At 48.6% G+C, this 27,783-nt stretch overlaps 1 protein-coding gene across 1 annotated transcript in view; it reads left to right on the top strand.

The window, feature by feature from the left end:
* The window catches only part of CHD6 (chromodomain helicase DNA binding protein 6), a gene marked incomplete at its 3' end in the record, with an annotated part of 225,047 nt that extends 197,742 nt beyond the window's left edge, over nucleotides 1–27,305 (top strand). The window contains exons 28-37 of the mRNA XM_079719317.1: nucleotides 7,340–7,400; nucleotides 8,125–8,341; nucleotides 10,183–10,391; nucleotides 11,510–13,093; nucleotides 15,875–16,026; nucleotides 16,397–16,603; nucleotides 17,605–18,057; nucleotides 19,682–19,876; nucleotides 20,841–20,960; nucleotides 26,409–27,305. Coding sequence (XP_079575443.1) covers nucleotides 7,340–7,400; nucleotides 8,125–8,341; nucleotides 10,183–10,391; nucleotides 11,510–13,093; nucleotides 15,875–16,026; nucleotides 16,397–16,603; nucleotides 17,605–18,057; nucleotides 19,682–19,876; nucleotides 20,841–20,960; nucleotides 26,409–27,305 — 4,095 coding nt within the window. The remainder of the gene's footprint in view (nucleotides 1–7,339; nucleotides 7,401–8,124; nucleotides 8,342–10,182; nucleotides 10,392–11,509; nucleotides 13,094–15,874; nucleotides 16,027–16,396; nucleotides 16,604–17,604; nucleotides 18,058–19,681; nucleotides 19,877–20,840; nucleotides 20,961–26,408) is intronic.
* Nucleotides 27,306–27,783: the final 478 nt, after the last annotated feature.

Genomic DNA, 27,783 nt, shown 5'->3' with positions numbered 1-27,783 from the left:
TTTTGTCCATTCCTAGCTTGCCCTTTTCCTAGTCCTTCACTAGAGAGAGCAGGCTTTTGTTGGGGCTTTTTTTGTCTGTACCCTTTGTCATTTCCAGGTAGCCAGCTTCTTTACCTCCAGATCTAGGATATATAAGGCAAAAAAGAAAACCCAGGAAGCTCACCACTGTGTCATCCCATGTGTCCCAAAGTCCCTGGTTGGTCTGCCTTCTCTTCACCTTTCAGAGTTTTCTTAGGTTTGTTTTATATATAATGTCCAGGGGTTTTAGTTGTAAATGTTGTGTGGAATAGGGAAATATGCATCTTCCCAGAAGCAGAAGTCTATATTGCATTTTACAGATGAGTTTCTAGGGCTTTGCATAAGCAGACCAAAACCTTACTAGGGCCCCAGCACTATTTGACCACATTTTCTCTGGCTTTCAGTGGAGCAAATAAATCTGTTAGAATTTCATGGGTTCTGTATCCCAGAGGTTACTGTAGCATTGTCCTCGCCTGACTCCATTACCAGAATAATCTTTCTGCTCCTCCTGATCACCAACCAAAAGTTTTCAATTCTCTTCTTTTGGTTCTAGTTTGGAGAATGGTATTTACTTTGGTTTCCATCAGCTCTGATTCCTGTAACAGTAACAATGACATCACTTTCCCAAAGTAAGAAATAATTATTTTTTGAAGATATGTTTCCATATCTCCTTGAGGTTTGCGAAGCAGTGGATTGAAGCAAGTCAGCATGAAGCTTCAGACCCTGGACCTGAAGGAAGTTGGGTTTGGTCTTGACAATTAAAATCTGTGCTCTGCCATTCTGGTAGAAGCTCTGCCTAGCTTCTACAGTTACTTCCTTTGTCTGGAGTGTGGGATGTGTTTTCCCATGGAAATAACTTGAGTACCAAAGAAATGAAAATAGTACCTTAAATTCATATGGAGCTTTACTCTTTCCAAAGCACTTTTCCCATTTGTTTCAGTTGATCCTCACCTCAGCCATGTGAAGTAAGAGCTTCAGGTATTATTGCCCTCATTTGAGAGCTGGGGAAATTCAGGCCCAGGACGTTAAAGGACTTTGCCAGATTCTCACAGCTACTAGATGATAGAGTTCAGACTAGATATTCTCTAGATATTCTGGCTTTTTTTTTTCTGATCAAATATTCTTTTCATAGTCAAGAGAGTAGGAAGTGTTTTAGCTGTACATACACACCCCTTCTCCCAGCAGCACCCTCTATGAAAAGGCAGCCCCCAGACCAACCGCAGGCCAGACCCAGCTCTCAAAGCTGTTCATAGTAAAGTTCACATGCTTAACTCATGCTTACTTCAGTCTTGGAGAGATCTGGGCACTGAAGTGGGAGTTGTGGCAGAATTGGTAAAATAACTCAAGTTCCCTTATAGTATGGTTAAACTCCTCTGGAACTACTTTTTTTAAAATTCATTTATGAAAGTAATGCCTGTATTATTTATTTTGCTCTTCAGATCCCTAAAACCTGGGCTATAGAATATAATCAAAAGCAGAAGGAATGGGGAGTGCCTTCTCCCAAATTTTGAGGTGAACAGATTATAAACAGATTAAGAGTGACTTCTAGTCCATGTGCTAGAATAACAAATGTAGAGGAACAGCCAACATCTGAACCAAGCCTGCTCCCCCCACCCCGGCCCTTGTACTGAAGACACTGGTTGGGTGTTTCCTTCTCCCAGTTCTGTTCTCAGGCAGATCAGCAGGTTAAGGAAGCCCAAAGAGCGTATCATCCATCACTAAGTTAATTCATCTGAATTAAACAGACCTGGGCATAGGAGGGGGCCTGGTTGGTAGATGGGAGAATCTCAGCATTGCAAGGACCCTAACGCATGTCTGCATGGTCTGTGGGATGGTGTTCCATCCCTTCTACAACATCACTGTGGGGTCATTCCAGGCAGGTGTAGGTGCTTCCAGGAATCCATGAAGGGAAAGGGGGAATGTGCTATCTTCCAAGGAAGCCCATTTCATTGTTGGGTGGTATTTCCTTATTCTGACCCAGAAATCTGACTCCCAGTTGGTTCCATGGACTCTGTCTAGTTTTCTTCTGGTCCTGCAAAGAGCAAAACTGTTCTTACTTTCCTCTCCAATAAGACTAAAAAATTTTGAGACCAATTAGCTACCGTAATCTCTTTTAGTCTCTTTTCAGGTGAAGTATCCCTAATTCCTCTTTCTTTCTTCATATCATGTTGTCTCCAGACCCCTTGCTGCTCTTGTGCCTTCCAGAACTCACTGTGCTGTTGTCCTCTTCAAACGTGGCAGTTGGAGAACCACAGAATGTTAGAGGGACATGTGAGATGATTAGTCTACTCCCTTCCCCCACCCTTTCTATTTAATACCAGTAGAGCTTTTGATTGGTAAACAGTTGCAGCTAGAGTCAGTGGACATGCCTTCTAAAGCAGTTAGTCAAAAAGTTTACTTGTGTTTGGGATGGTCTAGAGCCTAGAATGGTAAAGGAAATCGTTCTCTATCAAACCTAGTATGCAGGGAGGTTACCATCTCCTTTAACTGAGATAGTAATAAGTAGCGGCCCAGCTCTGCCTGGTGTAGTCCTTGTGTTCTAACCAGCAGTCTTGTCCTCGCTCTGCAGCACTTCCTACAGCAGGTGCTCTCTGTAAAAGGAGGGTGAGGTCATATGCACAGTGAACTAGGAAGAAACTCCTGCAGGGAAACTTAATGCCTAAAATGGTCAAATCCCACTATAAGAAAAGTTCAATGAGGAACTGAACCATGACTTTATTCTTATGAGTTGAGAGTTTGAGGGGTCTCTGAACTCAAATAGTGATATTTGAATGTAGATGGAGTACTTCCACGCTTACAAAGCACGTTTCCCCTTCAGTTAGGCATTGTTCTTATCCCCATTCTAGACAGGGGAAGCTCAGATAGTTTTAATGAGCTGCAAAAAAAGTCATATTCGTCAAGAGCAGTGTCTGCCTGCTCACATCTTTTTCTCAATCCTGCAGTCTTTCCATTATAAAATCCTTGAATTTTGTGTTAATGACATTTGATGTGTATCTACTTTCTACATGAAATTTATGAAGGTAGTAGGATGCTTGATTTTTCTACAAAATGAAAACTGCTGTGGGATTTTTTTTAACTGCGCCTTCGTGCATCCTGTTACCTCTACACAAAGAGTTCTTATATTCTCCTCCTGGCGAACTCCTGTGTCCTTCAATCTGAAGCTCAAAAGTCACCTCTCAGATGTCTTTCCCTTACCTGATTTGGGCCATGCAGAGTTGGTGACCCTTTCTGGTTTTCCCACTGTGTTTAGGAGCACTCATCACACTGCATGGCCAGTATTTATGTCTCTTGTAATGGCCAGAATGTGGGCTCTAGAAGGATAAGGACTCCATCCTTCCCACTGTCAGAGCTCCTGAACCCAGCACAATTCCTGGCAAACAAATGTAGGAAGGCAGCTCATCACCGCTCTTTTGGCCCTGGAGTTTTGTAAGGGCTTAGAGGAAATTCCCTGGGTCTGCAGGTCTGTGCTGCCACGCCACTGCCTGCATCCACACCCAGACCAAAGAGGGAAGGCAGCCGGGCCTGGAGGAACAGCCACAGGCAAGGGGGATCTGCTGTTCTCAGATCAGGAAACAGCCCTGCATCCTCGGCGCAGAAGTGCCACGCGGGAAACTAAGTTACTCTTAGTGACTGACAGTGCATTTGATTCAACCAGGTGTGTCTTCAGCCACCAGAGGCAATACAGCCCAATGGTTAGAGCTCCTCGTCTGGGGTCAGGCCTTCTAGGTTTGAATTCCATCTTCACCACTTAATAACTATATGTAGTATTAGATAAGATTATCAACCTCTCATTCTACAATTTCCTTCTGTCTAAAAAGGGTCATTTAGTCATTTAGAATGAATAAATGAAAAACGCATGTGAAGTACTCAGTATAGTATCTGGCCATTTACTTACCTGTAGACTTTTGTTGTTATTGCTGCTGTTTTCCACTGTGTCATGAAGCTATCCTTAGACAACACACTTCAACTGAAAGATAGAAATGCTGAAGGATCCTCTAGCAGTTGGGCCTGTAAGTGGGTATCTCCTTGGTGCCAGCTGCCGTATGTCAGGCATTTGCTTTGTGCCAGCATTTGGTTAAACACTTTGCATAAACAACTCATTTGTGCCCCACAATCACCCGTAAAGTACTATTATCTGCATTTTGCAAATGAAGAAATGAGCTTGAGAGAGGTCAAAACAACTTGCCCAAGACCAGAGAGCAGTGGACTGTCAGACTCCAAACACAGGCGTGCTCAAGATGGAGAAACTGCAGGTTGGAACTAATCCGTTGCCCTTGCTTTGACAGTCTTACTTGTCAGCACTCTCTGGGACCCTGCACTTCGAAATGATTGATTCATACTTCTTCTGAGATGAATATTTCTTTCAGATTGATTCACAGAGGCAGAAACTAGGATACTACATGTTCACGTGCAGACTTCAGAGGCAGGGCTTTCCATGTGCTCCCTGCGATACCGGTCTGTCAGACTCACATTAAATTGGTTATGCGACCACAAGATTATGACATCTTTTTCACTTTGGCTGCTGCTAAGCCAGGTCTTCTCCTTTCTGTCAGTGATAGAGAGGGGACCTGCCATCAAGAGAGGGCAGGAGACAGAAAGGCACTTACGGCTTCCAGAATCTTTCCTTACTTGAGGGTTTGCCTCAGGCCAACAGAAACTGTTAGGGGGGGTGGAAAGGAAGCCTGCATGGCGGGTGTGCCTTCCTCACACCAAGCCCGGAGCTAACCCTGTGGATTCGGTGCCCACGGCAGCCACACATCTGTCGTAATAAGGAGCGTGGTAGCCCTGGCGCCTGACCCCACACCTCATAGGCTGTACAGCATTTCTCAGTCTAGAAGTGTCTATAATTACAACTTTCAGCATTCTAAGGGTCTTCACGGGTACTCTAAGAATACCCAAAAACGTTCTCTATGGCAGGAAGAATGGAAGGCCTGGTTGTTGGTGTTTGCTTGCTTTTTAACTACCTAAATAGTGGGAAAGGCTGCTTTGGCATATTTAAGTGTCACTTCAGAATGGTACAGTAGATCAGCTTGAAGTTCCTTCTCTTCACTGATATTACATGGGCAAAGAAGAGAGATTAAACTAGTGTTCTTCAATACTAAATATGTTGCACTCTCTAGATCAGATTTTCAGCCGGGTCTCTCTTTTTGTTCTGTTTTGGGCAGCTCAGTGGTTACAGTATAGGTTCTCATCAGACTGCTGTGTTCGAAACCCAGCTCTGCCCCTTGGTAGCCATGTGACCTTGGCAAGTTACAGAACTTTCTAGGGCTTGTTTTCTGCCTCTGTAAAATAAGGATAGTAATACTTTCTACCTGGGAAAGCAGTGCTGATGACCAAAGGAGATAAGCCGTGTAAAGGGTTTTGCACAGTAACACGTAGTTCTTGGTAATGTCAGCTATGACCACTATTCTAGTAAGAAAGAAGTGCATTCAGAAAATGAACCCCTGCCCCTCTGCCTTTCTCAGGTCCTTCCCCGGTATTAGGGGCCTAAGAGAGTGGTTTGAATTTTCACTATTGCCAGTCATAGGTGTCTGTCCATCCCTCCTGAACCGAGGTGCTGCTCTCCTGGGCTGTGTCCCAGTTTTCTGTAAAGGACCAGACAGTAAATATCTTAGGCCTGGGGGCCAGTAGAGTCACATCTTCTTCACCTCCTTCTCTTTCACCCCCTCCTGCCCCTCGCTTCCTTCCTCCTCCTCCTCTTCTTCTTCCCTTTAAAAACCATTCTTAGCTTAAGGGCCACACAAAAACAATCTACAGGCTGCAGATTGCTGACCCTTATTCTGACAGAATCTGACCCTGTGCTCCACCATGGCCGAAGTCATGAATCCTGGGGTTATTCTCACCTATCATTCAGGTCAAAAGATGCAAGTCAGAAAAACAATAAGAGGGCTTCTCTGGTGGTGCAGTGGTTAAGAATCTGCCTGCCGGGGCTTCCCTGGTGGCGCAGTGGTTGAGAGCCTGCCTGCCAATGCAGGGGACACAGGTTCAAGCCCTGGTCCGGGAAGGTCCCACGTGCCGTGGAGCAACTAAGCCCGTGCGCCACCACTACTGAGCCTATGTGCTGCAACTCCTGAAGCCCGCGTGCCTAGAACCCGTGCTCCGCAACAAGAGAAGCCACCGCAATGAGAATTGCGCTCACCGCAACGAAAAGTAGCCCCTGCTCACCGCAACTAGAGAAAGCCATGCACAGCAACAAAGAACCAAAGCAGCCAAAAATAAATAAATAAAATAAATAAGTTTGTAAAAAAAATAAATAAAAAGTAAAGTTTTTAAAAAAGAAAAAAGAAAAACAATAAGATAGGTGGGAAAATGGGTGAAATACGTGAAGGGGATTAAGAAGTACAGACTTCCAGTTATAAAATAAATTAATCACAGGGATGTGATGTACTGCATCGGGAATGTAGTCAGTAATATTAGAATAACTTTGTGTGGTGACAGATAGAAAGTACACCCATGGTGGTGATCATTTCTTAATGTATAAAGATACCGAATCACTGTTTTACACCTGAAACTAATATGATGTTGCAAGTCAACTTTACTTAAGTAAAAAAAAAAAAAAGTAAGTTTTTGTGTTAAAAATGGAGTAAGTTGAAGACTCACACTGTCTCTTCGTCCACACCTAGACTCCCACATGCTTTGTGTATAAGGAGCCTCTGAAGTTCCATTCCTGAGACCAAGAAAGGCTTCGTAAAGGAATCCATTAGAGCCAGGTTGACATATACTCCAACTTGGATAAGCTCTGTGCCTGTGATATTATTTCAGATTCTGAGCCTCAGATCATGATTTTAATTTTAAATTCCTGGAGGTTTGTGCCATCAGGTCTCCTGTCTGGAGCAGTCATGTTTTAGGAAAATAGCGTCTATTGCTGTGAAGTAAATGAAGCATAATGAACATGAGCATGACAGTTTTTCAGAGCAGAAATCCAAAAATGCAGGCACATGCTTTGTGAAATGACAGTATTAGACTGCAAGTGATGATAGTAAAGCAAATATTTAATTCTCAACTAAAAGAGTGCATGTAAAATGTAGTTGCCAGGGGAGCATGCCAGTTCATCATTCTTAAAGCTCATTCTCTACGGGCAGACTCATTCCACACAATTCCAGGAGGGAAAAGTGCTTATTTTAAATAAACTGCTTTCTGGCTCTTTTAAGACTGTGCATAAGTAAGCTTTATTCATCAGGGACCACCTTGATCTTTGAGATGCTCTTGGGCAGGGGATGTCTCTTGTGCCTCTTTACTCCTTCTGTGTAGGGACTGGGTTTCTGAGTTGGCCTCTTCAGAGCTGCATTTTTGCTGACAGCATGACTTCATTTATCCCTAGGAAAGTTCCAGTGATGGAGGTGATGGCATTTTTGGTGAAAAGAAGGATGACAGCCGGGCAGGTGAGACTGTGTCCTTCTGAAGGCAAAGGAAAGTAAGGTCCCTGTTTGTAGTTATCCTGGAGTTCATGTGTAATAAAAAAGAAAAAAATGCTGCTTTTTAAGGAGGCTCTTTTTAAAAGCCAATTAAGTTGACCTTCATCAAACTCTGCGGGAGTCACACAGGGAGCGTTAATGTGGCTCTGGCCAGCTTTCTCCACCTGGCACTGAATTCAACAGTGAAATGAAGTCAGGATGGAGTCTGAAAGATAAAAAGGAATTGTGGTTTCAGTGATTTTTTTTTTTTTCTTTTGAGAAAAGTTAGGGGTATTTGGTTTGTTCTTTTGTTTGTTTGTTTTTCTGAATTCAAACTTAACGGAGGCTTTGATGTTTGGAAGGCCCAGCTACACAAAAGCCCCTAGTTCTAAATGGAGATGGCCACAGAGCATCCACTTAAGCCGATGCCTTAGAGCAAGGCCCTTGAGTCAGTTCTGCCCCCACAGACGGGCACATTTGTACTGGAGAGAGAGCAGAACCCACCATACCTAAAGCTAATTCTAAAGTGCAATTGCAGCCCTTCCAGCTATGCCTAGTTCCCGAGCTGATTGTTGAACAGCAGCTACTTCCATTAAGTTACTGAGTCAGCTTTAGTTTTCTTTAAACGAAGGGGAAGCACAACAACCAAAAAACCCAGTTGCCTTTGTTTAGTTCTGTTTGTAAATACTAATATCCTCACTGATGTTTGAAGCCCAGGATGGCTCCGACCCAGACAAATCACCCTGGCCAGTTTCGTCTGCACTCACAGCTCGTCTCCGACGCCTGGTCACCATTTACCAGCGCTGTAACCGCAAGGAGCTCTGCCGACCTGAAATCCTGGGACCAGGAAACCAGGGATACTGGGTCCAGGAAGAGATGTTCCGGAGGTCCTCAGAGATGGATCTCATCAACAAGGAAGCCCAAAAGAGGTAAAAGCCAGTGGCCAAAAGGGTGTGCTGAGCTGCGCACTGGGTAAAGGTGACAAAGGGAACCCAACAGCTGGGGGGCAGGTGTGTCCAGTGTTCTCATATAGAGTCAGGTTGTCTCTAGAGTGAATTAAATCCAGCCTCCAACTGCAGTGGTGTTTTCGTGCTGACTGGGGAGTCTGGTGATATCTAGGACACCCTCTGTTCACAGTTCCCAGACTTGTGTGATTTTCCAACCTTACCCTCTTCCCTAAGTTGGACCCCAGTCTCTGGGGATGTGATTTAAACACCACACTAGCATGTATCAGATCATATTCTTTCAGCAGCAAAGTGAATAGTGTGCATTGAAGTTGTCTTATTGTAGCCAACAGTCCTTATCAAGCCTTTGAGAACAATAAGTACCATAAAATGCCAGCCCAGAAGGAAGGAGTTACTTGCCCATCTGAGAATTAAGGTAAAAATGGCTGCCTAAGGCCACACAGGCTAAGAATGATGCCAGGAGAGCAAATCAACAAAGCTGCTGTTCTTTGAGTCTTTATATCTCTCCATCCTTTTGATGTAACATGCAGTGAATTAAAAGAATACCACATAGTGAATTCAATTATTGATACTTCTGTATACTCGTGACTTTATGAAATTTGGTAATTGGGGGAGTAGATTTCTCCCATCTAGCTCCAAAGAGAGAACCAGAGCCCCTCCTTCCCTGCTTCTCACTCTTCCACTTACCCTCTCACCCCTCTCCTAGCTCACTGCCTCTGGGGGTGGCGAGTACCGTGCCCAAGAGCCCCTGGTGAAGACTACAGTGGTATATAATAATCCATTTTCCATAAGTCATTATCTTAATCCTGCAGGATATAAAATCTAGAGAACCTTCGTGTCCTAGGAAAGATGATTGTTGTGGGCAACCTGCCTACCTGAGACCAGGAAGGAAGCCAGTGTGAGATGGGAGTCAGGGAGGTGGGTGGCTGAGGGAGTCTCCTCCCTGCTCTGGACCAGTGTCTCCCTCTGTAAAATGAAGGAAGTGAATTTAAGGGCTTGAAAGGTCCCTCCAGAATTCTGTGATTCTCTGTTGTCGTATGGCAGAACGTTTAAGCATATAGAGTACTTTTAAATTAAAATCTTTATCTCCCACAAGAGGAAATGAATTAGGTAATTTGTAAAATTAATGAATCAAGGGGACTTCCCTGATGGTCCAGTGGTTAGGACTCCACGCTTCCACTGCAGGGGGCGCAGGTTCAATCCCTGGTCGGGGAACTAAGATCCCGCTGCTCAGGATGGCCAAAAAATGCTGTGCAGTACGGCCAAAAATAATAATGATAATAAAATAAAATTGGCGAATTAAGATCTCAAGTATGCACACGTGATTTGAAGGTGGTGGTAGAGGCTGAGGGGCTGCTTTGTTATAAGCCCCTCCACCCAAGTCAACCTGAATAAAAATAAACAGTAGGGCCTCCCTGGTGGCGCAGTGGTTGAGAGTCCGCCTGCCGATGCAGGGGATACGGGTTCGTGCCCCGGTCTGGGAGGATCCCATATGCCGCGGAGCGGCTGGGCCCGTGAGCCATGGCTGCTGAGCCTGCGCATCCGGAGCCTGTGCTCCGCAACGGGAGAAGGCCACAACAGTGAGAGGCCCGCGTACCACAAAAAAAAAAAAAAAAAAAAAAAAAAAAAAAAAAAAAAAAAAAAAAAATAAACAGTAAAATAGACCTGCTCTGCCTGCTCTCTTGACTTCCTGGGCTCTCCCAAGTAGGTGCTCAGTAAGTAGTTGTTGGCTTTTTTTAACTGGGAAAAAAAAAAAAAAGAAAGAAAGAAAATAGCTCACTCTCCTTCTCTGATTCCCTCTCTAGGTGGACTAGGAGAGAGCAAGCAGACTTCTACAGAACAGTGTCTTCCTTTGGTGTCGTTTATGATCAAGAAAAGAAAACCTTTGACTGGACGCAGTTTCGCATCATTTCCCGTTTGGACAAGAAGTCGGACGAGAGCCTGGAACACTATTTCTATAGCTTCGTGGCCATGTGCCGCCACGTCTGTCGTCTGCCAGCCTGGAAGGATGGTGGTGAGGACAGTCTCTGTCACTATATCCCAGGTGGGACAAGGAGAGAACGTGCTTATTTTCAAGGTACAGAGTTAGGTATAACTATAGACGCGGAGCCGACGTGAAGAATTCAGGTAAAGACCAGTGGGTTTTCACAAATCCACGGACTTCTAATTGGGTCCACCCTCATAAAATAAAATCTCTCTCCCAAAATGATGTGATTCCAACGAAAATTGAAATTCAGATTAAAATGTGACAGAAATATTAAGAAACTACTATTAATTACCTTTTCCAAAGTATGCTTTTTTTTTTTTTTTTAAGTCTCATAGAGAATTATCCCACTGTGAGCTTTGCACTTTCCTTAGATTAAATCTTAAATGTTTTCTCATGTGTTGACTTGTAGCTATGGAAAACTAGTGGCTGTCATTTAAACTCCCTGGGCTCCACTAGAGACCTTTTCTAAGAAATTTCTTCCTGGTTGTAATTTGCAGCAGCTTCCTCCTTGTCCCTCTTCAGTCTCGTACTCATAGATTAACTCGCTCTGGACCGTATGACTGTATTCTGGGAAAACTGAAACAAATGTTGAGCCTATTCAGTGTGGGTTCTGGGCTGGCGGCACCATGTACAGACACCCTGCCTTCTGCCCGCCTGTGGCACAGTTAGGCTGTTGTCATTAAAGCCAGGGAGCTGCATAGATCGGAAAGATCTGGACCTTGGAGTCATGCTGACAAGACCTGGACTGGAGTCCTGTTTCTGCCACCTTGAGCAAGTTTGCTTATCTGAGGCTCCTTCCTCATCCTTACACAAGGATAATGATGGTATAGCATAGAGTTCTTGTGAGGACTAAATAACAGCCATAAAGTACCTAGTTAGAAGGTACCTAGTCCATGCTTATTGACCGGGAACTAATATTTCCCGAACTGGAGTTTTCAGGCTCTTCTTTCACCTTCACTGGTCTGTCCATGTTTCATAAAAACCTTCCCTTCTCTTTCAGCTTTTCAGTTTAGTGGGACCACTAAGGCCCTGCCTTGCTGAGGACCCAGGGAGTCAAACTATAAGATCAAAGATGCAGGCGCTCAGGTGGGCAGGAAGTGTCCAAGGGCCACCTTAAGTGACAGGCTCTGTGTTCACCTTTGCAGGCCCCCCAGATCCCAGCATCTGCGTTGAACCCATCACTGAAGAGCGGGCCGCGAGAACCCTGTACCGCATTGAACTGTTGCGGAAGGTCCGGGAGCAAGTGCTGCAGTGTCCTCAGCTGCACGAGCGCCTTCAGCTCTGCAGGCCCAGCCTCTCCCTCCCCGTCTGGTGGGAGTGTGGAAAGCACGATCGGGACCTGCTGATTGGCACCGCCAAGCACGGGCTGAACCGCACCGACTACTACGTCATGACCGACCCCCAGCTATCCTTCCTGGACGCCTACAGAAACTATGCCCAACACAAAAGAACCGACCCCCGGGCTCCAGGGAGTCTCTGTTGCCTTTACCAGACCAACTCCAAACTGTATGAATCTCTTGCGTATACTCAAATGAGCAGGACTTCCGAGTCCCTTGAAAATGAACCTGAGAATCTAGTGAAAACAGAAGGTAGGGATGATCATCTTGGTCCACCTCGGGGCAGCTTATCTGACATGACTTGTGAAAACTTTATTTCTAAAGTTCAGGATGTCATTTCCATCACCCATGATGAGAGTCTGCTGCCCGAGTCCTTGGAGAGCATGATGTATGGTAAGAAAGCACTAAGCCAGGAGCCACTCTCTTTTCTGGAGAGCCCAGGTACCAATACCGAATCCAGACAAGACGCCGTGGCTCTCGCAACCAGCAGAGATGGGAACTTCCAGCCTGGTGGCCACGAGGCAGAAATAGCCTCAGGCCCCTCTTTTATGGATACATTAGAAGCAGGAGTAGCTCAAATGAACATTAAAAATGGAAAACATTTGCTGGTGTCTCTTTCACAGGAAGAGGAACTCTGCTGCAGCGAGGCAGGGCAGAGACCTGAAAGCCTTGGGCAGCTGGAAACCAAATGCACAGCCTCCCCTTCCTTGGACCAAGGAAATGAGAGCGGGTTTGTTGACATGTGCAATCTGAGTGTCTATGACTCCAAAAGAAACCTGTCATCAGATCAGCAGTTAATTGATTTATTAGAATGCAAAAGTTTAGAAAGTAAATTGATTTTGGGTCGGAACCACAGTGATGAGGAGGAGGAAGAGGAGGAAAATGAGGAGGAAAACCTAGACCTGGCCGCAGGCACGCGGGAAAGGCCGGAGTTGTCGCCTCTTACCGAGCCCACTGCTCGTATGGCAGGGGAGAAGAGCCGCAGTGGCTTTCTTGTGGACGAAGCCAAGAAAGGAAACCTGGCGGCCAGAAGCCAGCATCCTGGACCGCAGGGCACTTTTCTTCCCGCAGCCTGTCAGTGTCACTGCAAACACATGGAGAGGTGGACGCACGGCCTCGAGAATGACCAGTTTGAAGTGGAGAAACCCCAGGGTTACAACCCAGACCCCTACAAAAGCAAAGCCAATAATGTCACAATGGGGGGCGAGCTCACCACTGTTCCGCCAGAACTGTTTCAGGTGAAGCATGAACTTTTGAAAGAACCCTGGAAAGAAAGTGCAGAAGGGAAACAAGGTTTCCCTACATATCTCGAAGGCAGTGAACTCAAGGCGGAAGACGTGGATTTTGAGAGTAAAGACGATTATGATAGAGACGGGAACTGCCAGAGTCAAGGTACAGTGTGTGGGATCTTGTATTTTGGATCAGCCAGTTCTCGCAAGACAGGGAGGGCGAGTGTGTTGGCGGGGGGGCGTGTTAAGGGTTTTACAGATTCTGCAAGGGACCTGCTTACACTCACCGTGTTGTTTAAAAGCGAAGGTCACAGGCCTTGGTCTGAAATGAGGCAGAGTAGCTTAACTCTGATCATTCCAGAAATCTGAGGATGATTGTAGACGATCGTAGCACCTTGGCTGTGTCAGCTGCATGATTTGGGCAGGGGCTGTGTGCTGTTATATGATAGATGCCAGATACAGTGTTGAGGGGAAGGAATTCATTCTTCCACCAGGTAAAGTGCTACAAACTGGGTTAAAGTAGAACAGCCAGGGAACGCCAAGAACCTGCAGTTTAACGGAGGTGCAGGTAATGTTTCAGGAACGCCACAAAAATACAAATAAACGTGATCTTTATTAAGGTGAGCAAAGACTGTGCCGTTTATTCACGTGTTTGTCAAAACCCTGTGTTGTAATGTCGGTGCACTGGGTTGAGATTCCTTTAAGTAACTCAACAGAAATAAGAATAACCAAATTACATGCCACTCAATAAAAAATGCAGATAGATTTGATCTTTTTAAATAGGGAAATCTTAGGTAGGGAAGGGATTTTAAAATGTTAATCTAGGTGACCCTGAGATTTGTATATGCTTTGCAGGGATATGAATACAGTGATTAGAGATCCTGAGCAACAACAAATGGGTCTTAACTTTTTCACTGTTGTCTTTATGTCCTCAGACCCAAGAGGACATACTAGGGTGAACAAAAGATAGTTCTATTTATCCTTGTCAAAAAAACAAAAAATACCCTGTAGGTGCCTGGCCTGGTGCCAGGGGCCAAGTGATGCTCAGGGATTCAGGCAGGCCGGCCCCTCCCCCCAGGCAGTGACTTCATCTAAAGAGGGAAACCCTGCCCTGGGTTGTCCCACTTCCTTTTTATTTCTGAACTCCCACCTTTGGTTTTAGCCTCGTGATAACTTGGGAAAGGTTTTGAACCCAAATTAAAATGTACACACCAGCCAAGCTGAGGACATAGAAACTGAACTGAAAGGAGCTTCATCGGCCTGTGGCCCCAGCTGACCCAGGAGAGCCAGCCCAGACCTTGCCCCAGGCCATGAAGGGTCCCTGCCACGTGTGGAATTACATGTATACATTGCTCTTGGAACTCTGTTGTGGGGGAAATCAGCGAGTACTCAGTCCTGGGCAATGTAGACAGTCCAGTGAGGATGGGCTAGAGGAGAGCTGTGCTGGCCTGGACTTCCTCTGGTGGCCGTGGCATCCAGCTGGGCTGGGCTGGGAGACAGCAGTGAACTTGATAGGCTTTGGTGAGCATCGCGCACACTCGGCCGGGGGGGTGTCCCTAGCACCAGTGCTTTTAAAGACGCTTTGACAGACCCCAGCGGTCTCCTCCACACATGAGATGTGGGAGAGGTGAGGCAGAGGGGGTTGCCCTATTTCTGAGGATGGAGCTCGGCCGCTGAAGGAGCAGTAACTGGCACAGCTGTCAGGGCCAGTGCCCGGGCTCCTGGCTCCTTCTCCAGGGTTTTCCCTCACACAGCATTCCGCTTTTTTCTTAAAATTTAAGTTCAGCTTTTCTGCTTAAAGCCTTTCAGCGGTGCTCCCCATTGGATCTAGAATAAAACTCAAATTTTCTGTCCTGGCCTGCAGAGCCCAGCATGTTCCGGATGATCCTGCCCCTCCGCCTCATTTTCCCCACTGCCTCCTCATCTTCCTGGGTGGTCTCTCCTTTGAGAGGTCCTCTCTACCAGCTTTCCCTTCTACCAGTCGGTTTTTCCCTCTTATTCCCTATCATGACACCTTGTTTCTTTCCCTTTATGGCCCTCACCCTGGTTTATAATTGTAACTATTCGTTTATAATTAGTGCATTTTCCCAACTGTCTTTCGCTCATGGAGCTGTAAGAGCCTAGAAAGCCAGGGCCACATCTGTCTTGTTTATCCTTGAATTCCCTGGCCTAGCAAGGCCCTGCTCCTGGTGAGGGGTGGGGGGTGGGGGGGTCTCTGCGGGCCCCCTGGGAGACTTGTTGCACAGTCAAAAGTGAGACCACCACGTTTCAGAGGATAGACGTTCCGTGTCCTTTCACCACGAAGGAGGTTCACAACTTTTCCTGGACGTTATGCTACACACAGTTCATTCCCTGTCATCTCCGTTCAGTGGATCTTTGAAGATCCATTTCACAAGTAATAGTAAACATTCACCACTGAAGACTGAAAGAATGTGTGGCATTTCCATTTCTTTCCATCAGTGACATACTTAAAACGTTCTAGGTTTCTTTGCATCATTTTTTATATAAATCAGGTCTATTTTACCTTCGTTGTAAGTTTCAGGACTTTTCTTCCTTCATCATTAATACCAGCCTCTTGCTGTGTTACATTTCCTACACTATCCCCACTTCTGTATCAGAGCATAATGTTCACTTGCCTCTCATCCACTGCACCAAACGGGAAAGCCTCTTTGCGGTCCTTCGTCGTCGTCGTTGTTGTTTGGTTGTGGATGCAGACTCTTACTGGATGACTTGCATGGGTAGCCCTAGAGCAGGTTGTGCCTTTATGGCTTAACCGATAGAGTGCTTCTGGAAATAGAAAGCATGGTAATTAATAATTCAATTTAAAATAAATGAGCACACGCTGGGCTAATTAAAAAACAAGATCAGACGTCCTCATCTTTCAGATCACTAGTATCTCCGGAGCGCCTAATTCATTTTTTTAACCTTTAACCTTTCTTCCTAGATTATCCAGGGAAATACTCTGAGGAGGAGAGCAAGAACTCGACCTCGGGCATCGCAGGGGACCTCGGGGACAACCTGCAGGAGGCTCGGGCTCCCACCATCGCGCAGCTGCTCCAGGAGAAAACCCTCTATTCCTTCTCCGAGTGGCCAAAGGTACGTCCCAGAGCATCCTCAGCTTTGACTCCTTTCCTTTAAACCTTTTAGAATATTTCTGAGAAGCAGACTCAGACAAATGTTTAGTATCTTTAAAAGGTACTAGTTATGTGACATTAAAGATATATGCACCTAATTTGACTATAAGACAGAAGTGTCAGCGTATCTTCGTATTTACAGCGCTGTGGCTTTTAATCTTCATTGTCCAGACGATACCATTTCTTTTAAGACTTGTAAAGTGAGTCCATTTGTGTGCGCCCTTTTCTAAGCAATTCCTTCTGGTTAAAAAACTTGCCACTTGATTTCAAGGGATTTTGTGAATTTGGGTAACTTGGTACTCATTCCTCAGAGCTTTTGTTCTTTTTTATAGGATCGCGTGATAATCAACCGCCTGGATAACATCTGCCATGTGGTGTTAAAGGGGAAGTGGCCCTCCAACCAGCAGTATGAGCCCTCGGCCGCACTGCCCACCCCCGTGTTAACCAGCGGCGCTGGTCCCCGCAGCAGCCTTTCAGAGCCAGAGGCATCAGAACACGTCTTCAGCAGTGGCGCAGCGTTGGTGGCCCAGATGCAGAAGGTGAGGCTGTAAGAATGTTCTTGACCTTGAAACAAAGGAGGAGGACGCTTTGCACTTCTTAATTGAGTCATTCATTCAACAAATACTGAGTGGATAGGAATTTTTTTCTTTCTTTTTTGGGGGGTCAAGCCATTAGTGTTCTTTGCGGAGTCTGGATTTTATCCTGTAGGCGGCAGAGGCTGCAGTTTTGGAGCGGGGAAGTGCGTGATGGAAGTGTGTTTGCACCTCAACGGGAGTGGTGTGCAGGTTCATGGGGGATGGGGGTCAGGGAGGGGCTGTGCCTCCAGGGCTGGGAGGCAGGTGGGCATCTGAGGAAGAGATAAGTTCTAGACCAGCTTAGTGGCAGAGTGGCTCCAAAGAAAGGGGGGGAGTTGGCTGGCATGTCGTGATGACTGATGACTGTATGAGGAAGGGGAGGCGTGAACGGATCGGGATGTTCAACACTCGAGGACTGAGAACGGTGGCAGCAGATAAAAATGAGGGGAGTCAAAGCAGGCATGCGTTTTATTTGTGGTTTATAGACTCAAACGTCAAGTTTAAGGACGCGTGGTTATTAGCACACTAGCTCTCACTCTCAGCTGCTCACTGGACTCCGCTGGGGACCTTGAGAAGCTCCGGATTCTGACTGAATTGGTCCAGGCTGTAGACTCGATATTGGCTTTTTTTTTTTTTTTAACTTCCCAGTTGATTCTGATGTACAGCTGAGGTTGAGATTCCCTAAACTATGATCTTGCAATTCCAGGTGTATAGTTCATGGACTAGCAGCTTTCACAGCATCTGGGAACTTGTTAGAAATACAGAGAATCTCAGGCCCGCTGAAGTTGAATCTGCATTCTAACAAGCTGTCCAGGTGATTTAGTAGTAAAGTTTGAGAAGGTTTGAGTTAGAAGAAGTTCTGAGAAGATGATTACTAGCCCCAAGGAAATGGGGCCTAGAAAGAGCTGGCATTCAGCCACAGAGGTGGCGTTCAAACCTCTCTTGCCACATGTGTGTGTTCGCAGGAGAGCTTCTTGGCTTCGGTATTCACAAAGGATGAACAGAAGCACAGGCGTCCTTATGAGTTCGAGGTGGAGAGGGACGCAAAGACCCGGGGCCTGGAGCAGTTCCCCGCCACCCACGGGCACCCCCCCATCGTCCTCAACGGCTGGCACGGAGAGTCAGCGATAGACCTCTCCTGCCCATCGGAGGGGTCCCCGGGGGCCACATCCCCTTTCCCAGTGAGCGCCAGCACCCCTAAGATTGGGGCTATCGGTTCACTTCAAGGAGCCCTTGGCATGGACTTGTCTGGGATTCTGCAAGCCGGCCTGATCCATCCAGTGACTGGACAGATCGTCAACGGAAGCCTCAGGAGAGATGACGCTGCCACCAGGAGGCGGAGAGGGAGGCGGAAGCATGTAGACGGAGGCGTGGACCTCATCTTTCTGAAGGAGCCGACACTCCAGGCGGGGATCTTGGTGGGTATATGAGCCACTAAGTACAAACACTGACCTCTGTACACTGAGCAACAAACCCTTCTTCCTCAGACACAACACTTTCTGATTATGGATCTTTTATCCCTATTTCAATTGTCCTGCTTATCTTCTCGTCATCAGTTGCTCTCAGTCTCTTTTAGAAATAGGTATTAGTCCATCGAGGGCCCTTAACCTGCATGCAACCTGGAAAAACGAACCAGGAGGTCTCACCATTTCACACAGTAACAGCCCAGCCTCCAGTGTCTTGGAGCCACTGGTGATCCAAAGAGTAAAGCAGAAGCAGGGCTGTGTTTGCAACAGCGTTGTTCCAGGTCAGTGCGCTTTCCAGGAGCTGGGATTTGGGGGTCAGGACGTCCTGAACATTAATCCTGGCTCTGCTGCTTGACCTGCTGGCCACCTTGAGCCGCCCCCCTTTGCTCCTCTGTAAAGAGGGGGCTGCAGCTTCTACCACAGAGGGTCGCTGTGAGGCTTCCTGAGGTCACACTAAGGTGTTCTCAGCTCAGAGATCCTTGTAAACAACAGAAAAGGGCAGAAACTGCACACCTGGTCCAGAGAAGTCCCCTCAGACTTTGTTTAATGTGTCAAAGACCACTGACTTCTCTGTTTGTATTTTGATTTTTCCCATTTATTGAATTTTGAGCTCCGAAACAGGAATCACGTTTCATGTTTTCTTACTTGAAAAGGAGTAATAATGAACAGTATTGAGTGCCTTTGCCAGGCACTGCATTCAGGGTTTTACATGATTGTCCTGTGTGATTTTCACAAAAACCCTGTGAAGGTGTTGTTACTATTCCCATTTTGGAGATGAGCAAACTGAGGCTTACAAGCATTAAATAATTTGCCCAAGATTATCCAGGTGGTAAATGGCAGATCAGGGAACCAAACCAAGGACTTGGTTCTCTAGAGCCAGAGAGCTCCGCTCTATCGCTTGGTATATGTTTCCCTCTTAGACTTTCTATATAATTTGGGAAGCTGAAATGGCAGGTTCTTGCCCTGTCCAATCCTCCAAGTCTATACGAAGGTTGTCTCATTTTTTAGAGGTGCAAAGCCAGTTTTCCTATAATGATTGTAGAATTCCAATGGAAGAAGTGAAACTTTTTTCCTTGGCCTCAGAGTATTTTGAAAAATTTATTATGCAGATATTTATTTAGCACTGACATTGTACTTTATCAGCAGACCCCATATAGGCATTGGGAATACAGAGATGAGTAAGACAGGCTTTGGCAGTGCTGAGAGAGAACTAGGTAAGGCAGCTGCAGTATGGTACTTTCTGCTGTGGGAAAACCTGTGACGAGTGCTACGGGGGAGAGGAGCGGGGTGGCCATTGTCGCCAGGACTGTCAGTGACGGTGACAGAGGCGGCAAGAGGGAACCTGAGCAGACAGGATGGTACGGAAGTCTACCACGGAGACGAGAGGGGAGAGGAGCCGTCGGGTGGAGGGAACGCCCGACACGTCAGGAGCTTCTGGGGGGGGCTTCGTAGTCAGGCACAGGCAGAGTCATGTTCTGGTGGGAAGATGCAAACAGCACCATATGTGTTTTCCTTTGAGAAACTAGTTTTCATTCTGTCGTGACGAACTGCACGTACTTGTCTTCCCTTCATCCAGGAGGTCCACGAAGACCCAGGACAGGCCCCCCTGAGCACCTCACACCCTCCTGAAGGGCCAGTGCCTGCCACCTCAACCCCGGAGCCGGCCCCGGGAGCCGGCAGCCAGGCTGAGAAAGCCATTCCCAGCAAGAGCCTGCTGGACTGGCTGCGGCAGCAGGCTGACTGCCCCCTCGAGGTCCCTGGCTTTGGCGCGGTGAGTGTGTGTCGGTGCCGTCTCTGACACGAAGATGCTGAGGGGGGGCCAGGAGGACCAGGAAGCCTGAGAGCAGTCGGTGTCCACTGAGGACATCATTGTAAAGTGGAGAAAAACAGTTTAAATTCTGGCTACGTTTTCCAGTAACAGAAATTACAGCCCAGATCAGAATGCCATGGCGGAAAGTAGACGTGGAAATCTTACGAGGTCAGAACTTGCCCAAGCTCAGCCCTCCCTTCCCCCAAATGATCCCATTCATGAGCTCACAGAGAATTCTTTAGGTTGCATAAGCGCCGCCACTTTGCGGAAATGTTCCTGTGTATTCTTTTCAAGTTACTGCCTCGCCACTTTGAGGTGATGGATTAGTTTCAGTTACTGCTCAGGAACTTGTCCTCAGTTCCCCTTACTGCCTCTGCCCTCAGTCCCTCAGACTAAGAATCTGGAGGAGAGGGCTCCTGAGCACCGAAATCTTCTCTTGGTTTTTTGTTTCTCGTTTGCACGTCAACCCCACCACCACCTTTGTCCTGGGTACATCTCATTAGTAAGACGTGGCAGGAGAAAGCTCTCAAGGAAAGGAGAAGGATGCATTCACAGATGCACACCCTCCAGAGACAGACGGAGCCCACCAAGTAGGGAGCAGTGAAGAGAGAATCCGAGACAGTGATCAGGGGGAAAGCGGAGGAAGCGGTGCCCTGGGAAACTGGTGGGTCAGCCAGGGGCTCTGGTCTGGAGGGCTGGGAGGCCCCCACAGGAGACTTGTCTTCCGGCTTGCTGCAGGAACACTGTGGCTTCAAGGACAGAGCCTGGCTGAGGGCCAAGGGGCTGTTCCCTTCAGCCTAACCTGACGGGTCCTGTGCAGAGGGCCATGAGCGAGAAAATAGCAAAACCAGCTGAGAGGCACCACCCTCATCAGAAGAATCTGTGGCAGAATGTTTTGTAATGTTGGTTTCCATTTACCTCCTAGAATTTTTCAGACAAACCCAAGCAGAGGAGGCCACGCTGTAAGGATACTGGAAAATTAGACGTCAACTCCCTGAGTGGGGAAGAGAGGGTTCCTGCTGTCCCCAAGGAGCCAGGCCTGAGGGTAAGGAATACGGACATCGCGGTGGAGCCGGGTCTTACAGACTCAGAGAGAAAGCTCCAGCAGGGAAGGCGGTAACCAGGCGACCTTACCAGGGGGACCAGGAGCTGCACAGGAGGTTGATAAGCAGTGATAAGTGGTGTTGGGGTGTTTTCACCAGCAGCATGGCCTCCGTGGTCGTTTGTTTTCAACCTTTACCTCTGAAACTTTTGGGTTAAGTCTGTACTTAAACCATTCCCAAAGCCTGATTCCCAACCCGCTCCCCCACCCCATGCTCTCCCCCCACCCCCCATTTTAGACAGTTCAGGGAAAAATACCTTTTAACCCTTATCAGGAGTCTGTTTCCAGTGTTTAACGAACTTCATTACTGGAAATTTTCATTTTCCAATCAAAGTTTTTCTGGCTACCATTTAAGACATTTCCTCCTATTCCCTCCTCGCTGGCAATGAAAAACAGCTGACTCCAAGCATTGCCCTCTTCCTATTATAGAATCATGAGCCTGGAAGCGACTTCAAAGACATCTGCAGATACTTGTAGTGGAACGAATCTGAGTTAATTATAGTTTACAGATGAGTACAAATTTGGAATAGAAAACTCGTAACCTCTAGGGGGCGGTAACATTTCAACCTGAAAATGTGTTGAGCTTGGGCAAATGATACACAAATGTGCTTTTAACCTCCTCAAAGCGCGCTCTGCCCAAATAGGGCGCTTCTGAGTATCCTCGTGGGGCTCTGCCCTCCCTGGGTCGTCCTCTGAACTCGCAGGCTCTCCTGAACGCCTTCCTTAGCGCTCTGCCAGCTGCGGCTTTCCTGGGTATGCATTCCCTTCTTAGGGGGATTTCCTGGATGCCCTTGCTTTTTTTTAATTCCAAGAGACCACCCACCCTAGTCATTTCCTGCTCCTTAATGTTCCCAAGGAGCTTGTCTCTGATTTGGTCACCTGGAGGGTCACTCCTCCAGCAGCCCGACAAACACCGCCCTCGCCCATCCCCACGCGCTGCGGTGGCCACCGGGGAGGATGGCTGGGGCCCACTGCTGGTTAGAAGGTTTGTCGCGCTAGAAAAGCTGCCCTTTGCCCCCCTCTCTTGCTTTATCCTCGGGAACCCACACCTTAGAGCCGCTCGTGCTGTACAGACTGATTCCGCGTCGGTTCTCATCCTCTGTCTCTCTCGGCCCCGCTCGCACCCTCCCCCCGCTCTCCGTTTGTCAGGAGACAACCCCAGTCCTTACTTGGTGGAGCCTCTGATCTCTTGGCTTAAGGACGTGGTTTCCCCCTTGACTGTCTCATTTCTTTCCACACGTCTAACAATTTCCCTCATGTTCTCTGGAAATTAACCTTCATCACCCCCCTGCAAACGCTGACCCCCTGCCAGAACACTCATTTCTGAGCTGTCCTTCCGAGCCAGCCTCTTACCAGAGGTGAGTTTTCCCTCCTTTGTTAAATGAACTCAGGCCCTGCCTCGGGGTCCTTTGCCTGCAGTAAGGCCTGAACAGAAAGCACGCGTCTGCCTGGTCCTCGGGACTGCTTGGCCTTCCCGAGGCCCCTCCTGGGACCGGAGCCTCTAGGGTGTGCTGCATTCTGTGTCGGTCCCCTAGACACCCTACCACTTCTTCTAGACACACATTCAGATCCCGCAAGGAACTTCTTCCTGCCTTTAGCCTCTTCTGCCGTGTGTGCAGCCAAGCCCCACAGACAGCATCACACAGACTGGGGTCAGGCCACGGGACTCAGCTTTAAGAATGCCCCCTGGGGGACTTCCTCGGTGGCCCAGTGGTAAAGAATCTGTCCTGCAATGCAGGGGACCGGGTTCGATTCCTGGTCGGGGTACTAAGATCCCACATGCCACAGGGCAACTAAGCCCATGCGCTACAACTACTGAGGCCACCCGCCTCAACTAGAGAGCCCACGTGCCTCAAACTATAGAACCCATGTGCCCTGGAGTCCATGCACCACAATTAGAGAGAGAAAACCCACACGCCACAACTAGAGAGAAGCCCGAGCGCTGCAACTAGAGAGAAACCCGAGCACCGCAATGAAGATCCCACGTGCTGCAACTAAAGATCCGACACAGCCAAAAAAAAAAAAGGATGCCCGCCCAGTACATAGTGGTCGCTCATCATGAAATGTGTGTACGCACACGCACATGCCTCTTATTTTATATGTGAAGTTATGTTTGTTTTACATACTTGTGTGTAGTGGGGGGTGTTTTTGCGTTTCTTGCTGAGCCATTTGACAGTAAATTGCAGAGATGCCATGTCACCCCTAAATACTTCAGCATGTGTCTCCTGAGAATGTTTTCCCCCATCACTATTACCACCATCACACACGTCATTATTAGTAATATGTTGTAGCTAGCCCATATTCCAATTACCCCACTTGTCCCAGAAATGTCTTTCAGGGCTAGTTTCTGTTTTGCTTTCTTTTGTTTGTAGGACTTTTAAACCAGGGTCCTCATACTGCGTTTGGTTGTTAGGCCTCTTTGCACTCAGGGAATGTTTGCTGGCCGAGCCTAGTCACCTTCCTGGGAGGAGTAAGTAGGTTTTGGTCACCACCTCCTTCTCTGCCTCCGCCCAGGAGTTAAGTTTTAGAGCTGGAACACACAGGCTTTGGAATAAATGCTGCCGTGTATTGGTGAAGAAAGATGTTCTAGGGTTGGGGTGCCCGTGCGGTCATCCACGCCTGCAGCGTTGCTGAGCGTCTGCCCTTCTTATCTGCCTTTCCTTGCCCTCCCCCCAGCCTCCCCAGGAAGAGGAAGCAGGTCTGTTCCCAGGGTGTAATTAATTACCAGGAAGGAGAGCTGCCAAAGCCCGCCTTGCCTGCGGTGTGTGGTCGCCAAGCTGCTGGGAGGGGTATCGGCCCTGGGCCGGCAGCCGCGGGCTGGCTAGGGTGATGCTCGCACCCGCAGGAAGAGGTGGGGCCGACCTCCTCTGCCAGCTCACCTCACTGTGCTGGGGGTGAAGCACTGTTCTCCTCACCCGGGCCTTTCTGCTGCTGCTCCCCGGCTCTGAAGCGGGGCAGGCAGCCAGCCTGGGCCTTCTGGGCAAGTTCCCGGCTCTGAAAGGGCCCAGCGTTGTCTATATCAGTCGTTCCCAACAAGGGTGGGGCATCCTGGTACCTGAGGAGTGCGACTTGAACTTGGTGAGCAAGGCCGCCAAGGGACCAAACAAAGGTCCTGCAGGATGCAGTTTGCCCGAAGTGAGCTCTCCAGCTCCAGATGCCCTGATGAGCTCAAAATAAAGCATGTTAAAGAACGTCTGCTTTATATATAGCAGATTGTTTGAAAAGAAGATGGAAGCGTTATTCATCAAGTTCGAGGTTCCTTTTCTTCCCAACAGAAAGACTTCTAAGATTAAACAGGCCCTCCCACTGGAGAGTAATGAGGAGGGTGAGGATGAGCATTTGGGAGTATAAAGGGAAAAGACACAGCTGGGACCTTCCCCTGGCTCTCGGCTGTGGCTGGGCTACAGGGAACAGTTCTTGGAAAGCCTGTTAGTCGAGTGGTGGTTACCATGGCCAGGCCCTGGGCTGAGGTGGGCTTCCCAGCAGGGGCCTGAGGCTGTGGTCTCTCCAGAATGAGGCAATCTGCCCTGATGGGCTCAAGATAGACCAGTGAGAAATGATACTTTTAGCCTGGCTCCATCCATCACATCCAACCGGTCTCCCTTTAGAGACAGGAACCAGGCAGGAATTGCTCCCCAGGTATCATCCCCTGACCCAAGCAGCAGCTGAGGACAAACGAGCTTTCAAAGCACGGTGGCTGGTCACGTGTGAGAATCAGGTGGGCTGGGGCCACAGGGCCTGGGCTCTTGCTGCCTCTGTCACCCACCACTTGTGCCCTGGGGGCAAATCCTGCCCTTCTCGATTTGTGAGAAAGAAAGGTGACTAAACACGACGGTTCCAGAGGTTTCTCCCTTTCTGCTTTTCTTTTTTTTTGGCCACACTGCGCGGCTTGTGGGATCTTCATTCCTTCCCAACCAGGGATCAAACCCAGGCCCTCGGCAGTGAAAGTGCAGAGTCCCAACCACTGGATTGCCAGGGAATTCCCTCTTCTGCTTTTCTAAACCAAGGCCTTTTGAGAAGACTTTTCTCCTCAAACAAAGTTCACCATCGTAAAGCTTTTTGCCCATGATGACCTGGTTTTTCTTTAATATTCTTTGGGAAATTCTTCGAAGGACAAATATAAGACCACAAAAATAGTATTATTCCTGGGGACTTGGGAACATCCAAGTGCACATTTTTCACGTGTGTATGAATCTCTGAACTCCCTGTAAAATGGCTGTAACAGTAGTAGCGACTCGTAGGGTGGGCGTGGTGACGAATTGAGACCCTACACACGGAGCCCGTCGCCCAGTGCCTGACACAGGGCAGATGCTTATTTCGTGTTACTGCCAAAAAGAGCAGAGAGCCCTGCCGCTCTTCCATTATCACTACCCCCTTCGTTAGCACCTCCGACGGCCAGGTTCCCTCACTGCTGAGACCCTCACTACCGAGAGGAGCAGCGCATCTGAGCCGCTCCTCATGTCAGGGGAGATGTGCACATGTGCACGCAGCCCGCTGAGAGCTTGACCCGTGTCGCCCACTCACCTGCTGCTGTGACTGCCTCTTAAGCAGAGACCTGTGGCATCTTCTGAGGATCTAATTTAGGTACCATTGTCCTCTCTGCCCCCACAGCTGGGGGCTTAGGTCAGGACTGAGATCTTCCTGCTCCCAAGCCCCATCCTCCTGCCCTGCTTTGTGGCTTCAGTTAAAAACCGTCCTGTGTCAGGAGGGAGGCGAATGTGGGGTCTAGCCGAGGGGTCGCAGCCGCAGGTCTCGACTGCCAGACTCGGCAGCACACGCGCTCAAATCAGAGAAGACTGGCACAGCCCTGTGCAAGGATGACACGGAAACTCATGAAGTTGTCCTTTTTTGTTGTTTTTGCATTTTACACGTGAAACTACTGTAATATTATGTCAGTTATCCCTCGATTTAAAAAAGTCTCGGGGCTTCCCTGGTGGCGCAGTGGTTGAGAGTCCGCCTGCCGATGCAGGGGACACGGGTTTGTGCCCCAGTCCGGGAAGATCCCACATGCCGCGGAGCGGCTGGGCCCGTGAGCCACGGCTGCTGAGCCTGCGCGTCCGGAGCCTGTGCTCCGCAACGGGAGAGGCCACAACAGTGAGAGGCCGGCGTACCACAAAAAAAAAAAAGTCTCGACTAAGACTTGAGGTCTCGGCTGGTTCCAGCTCCCAGTGCTCCGGCAGCCGCTCCGCAGGGCGGGCGCCCCTCTGCCGTGAGCACAGTGGAAGTGGCTCGGTGGTTTCAGGCTCTCAGCCTCAAGGGAGAGGCCCTTGGGGCACAGAGCTGTGCAGCTCGGGGTGGGCAGGCGGACAGGAAAGGCCGGTGAGGAGCCCCCAGCTTCTCACCCACCATCCAGTAACCTTCAGCATCTTGTGTCTCTTCGTCCTTTTTCAGGGGTTTCTCCCAGAAAACAAGTTCAATCACACCCTTCCTGAGCCTGTTCTCCGAGACTCAGGCCCCCGCCGGAGGGGCAGGCGGCCCCGGAGCGAGCTCCTGAAGGCTCCCGCCCTCGTGGCGGACTCCCCCTCCGGGATGGGGCCTCTGTTCATGAACGGCCTGATCGCTGGGATGGACCTGGTCGGACTTCAGAACATGAGAAACATGCCCAGCATCCCCCTCACGGGGCTGGTGGGGTTCCCGGCCAGCTTTGCAGCGATGCCCACAGGTGAAGAGGTCAAGAGCACGTTGAGCATGCTGCCCATGGTGCTGCCGGGGATGGCCGCCGTGCCCCAGATGTTTGGGGTCGGGGGGCTCCTCAACGCCCCCATGGCCACCACCTGCGCCTCGGCTGTGCCAGCGCCTTTGTCAAGCACAACGAAGAGTGGCACGTCGGCGGCTGAAAAGACTGCAGAAGACCAGCCCAGCGGCCGCGATGTCAAAACGGACACGTCAGCTGAAGACAAGCCCGGTCCTAGTCCATTTTCCGATCAGGCCGAACCCGCAATAACTACGAGTAGTCCTGTGGCTTTTAACCCGTTTCTCATCCCAGGAGTGTCCCCTGGACTCATTTACCCATCCATGTTTGTCTCCCACGGCATGGGCATGGCTCTGCCAGCCATGCAGCAGGCCAGACACTCGGAAATAGTAGGTCTGGAGAGCCAGAAGAGGATGAGGAAGAAAACAAAAGGGGACAACCCGGACCCCAGCCCAGAGCCTGCACCCGGGTTGGAGAGGGAGCCGGGCGGTGCCCAGAGCTGCCCCGAATCCAGGGCCCCCGCGCCTCCAGAGAGAGGACACGCAGCACCGGCTGGCGAAGGGGGCCCCCAAGACTCTAACAGTGTCACCAATTAGAACTTTTTCATTGAAGAAATTCTTATGACTTGTAAGTTTCTTATCCCATCAAGGTTTGTTACTTCCCTCACTTCACTGTCATAAGAACCTGTGTTTCCATAAGTACTATTACCTACCTGATTTCCTGTCTGAGAACTATGGTAACAGATGTTAATAGTCACAGGGTCTTGCCACGTCATCAGCTAAGTGTTGTTGACCTAGTGTAGGAGGCGCAGAATCCTCACTCCGTTACCCAGTCGTTCATTCCAGCAATTGTAGTTAGTGCAGACGTGGGGACACGCCCTGCCCCCTTCTCTTCCAAGTTTCCCACTTATCTGAGGAGGAAAAATGGCAAAGGAAAACCGCCTAGGGATTTACCAGTGAAGAAGGGCCGAAGGAGAGGCAGAGAGCAGCTCTTTTTGCCATGAGCTGTGCTGAATGGGAAGAATGTGTTGGGGAACCGAAAAGCACAGAGAAAGAAGTGCTGGTGCATATTTTT

This window comes from Hyperoodon ampullatus (assembly GCF_949752795.1).
Source record: "Hyperoodon ampullatus genome assembly, chromosome: 14".
NCBI lineage: Eukaryota > Metazoa > Chordata > Mammalia > Artiodactyla > Ziphiidae > Hyperoodon > Hyperoodon ampullatus.
This window is presented reverse-complemented; position numbering and strand designations above follow the sequence as displayed.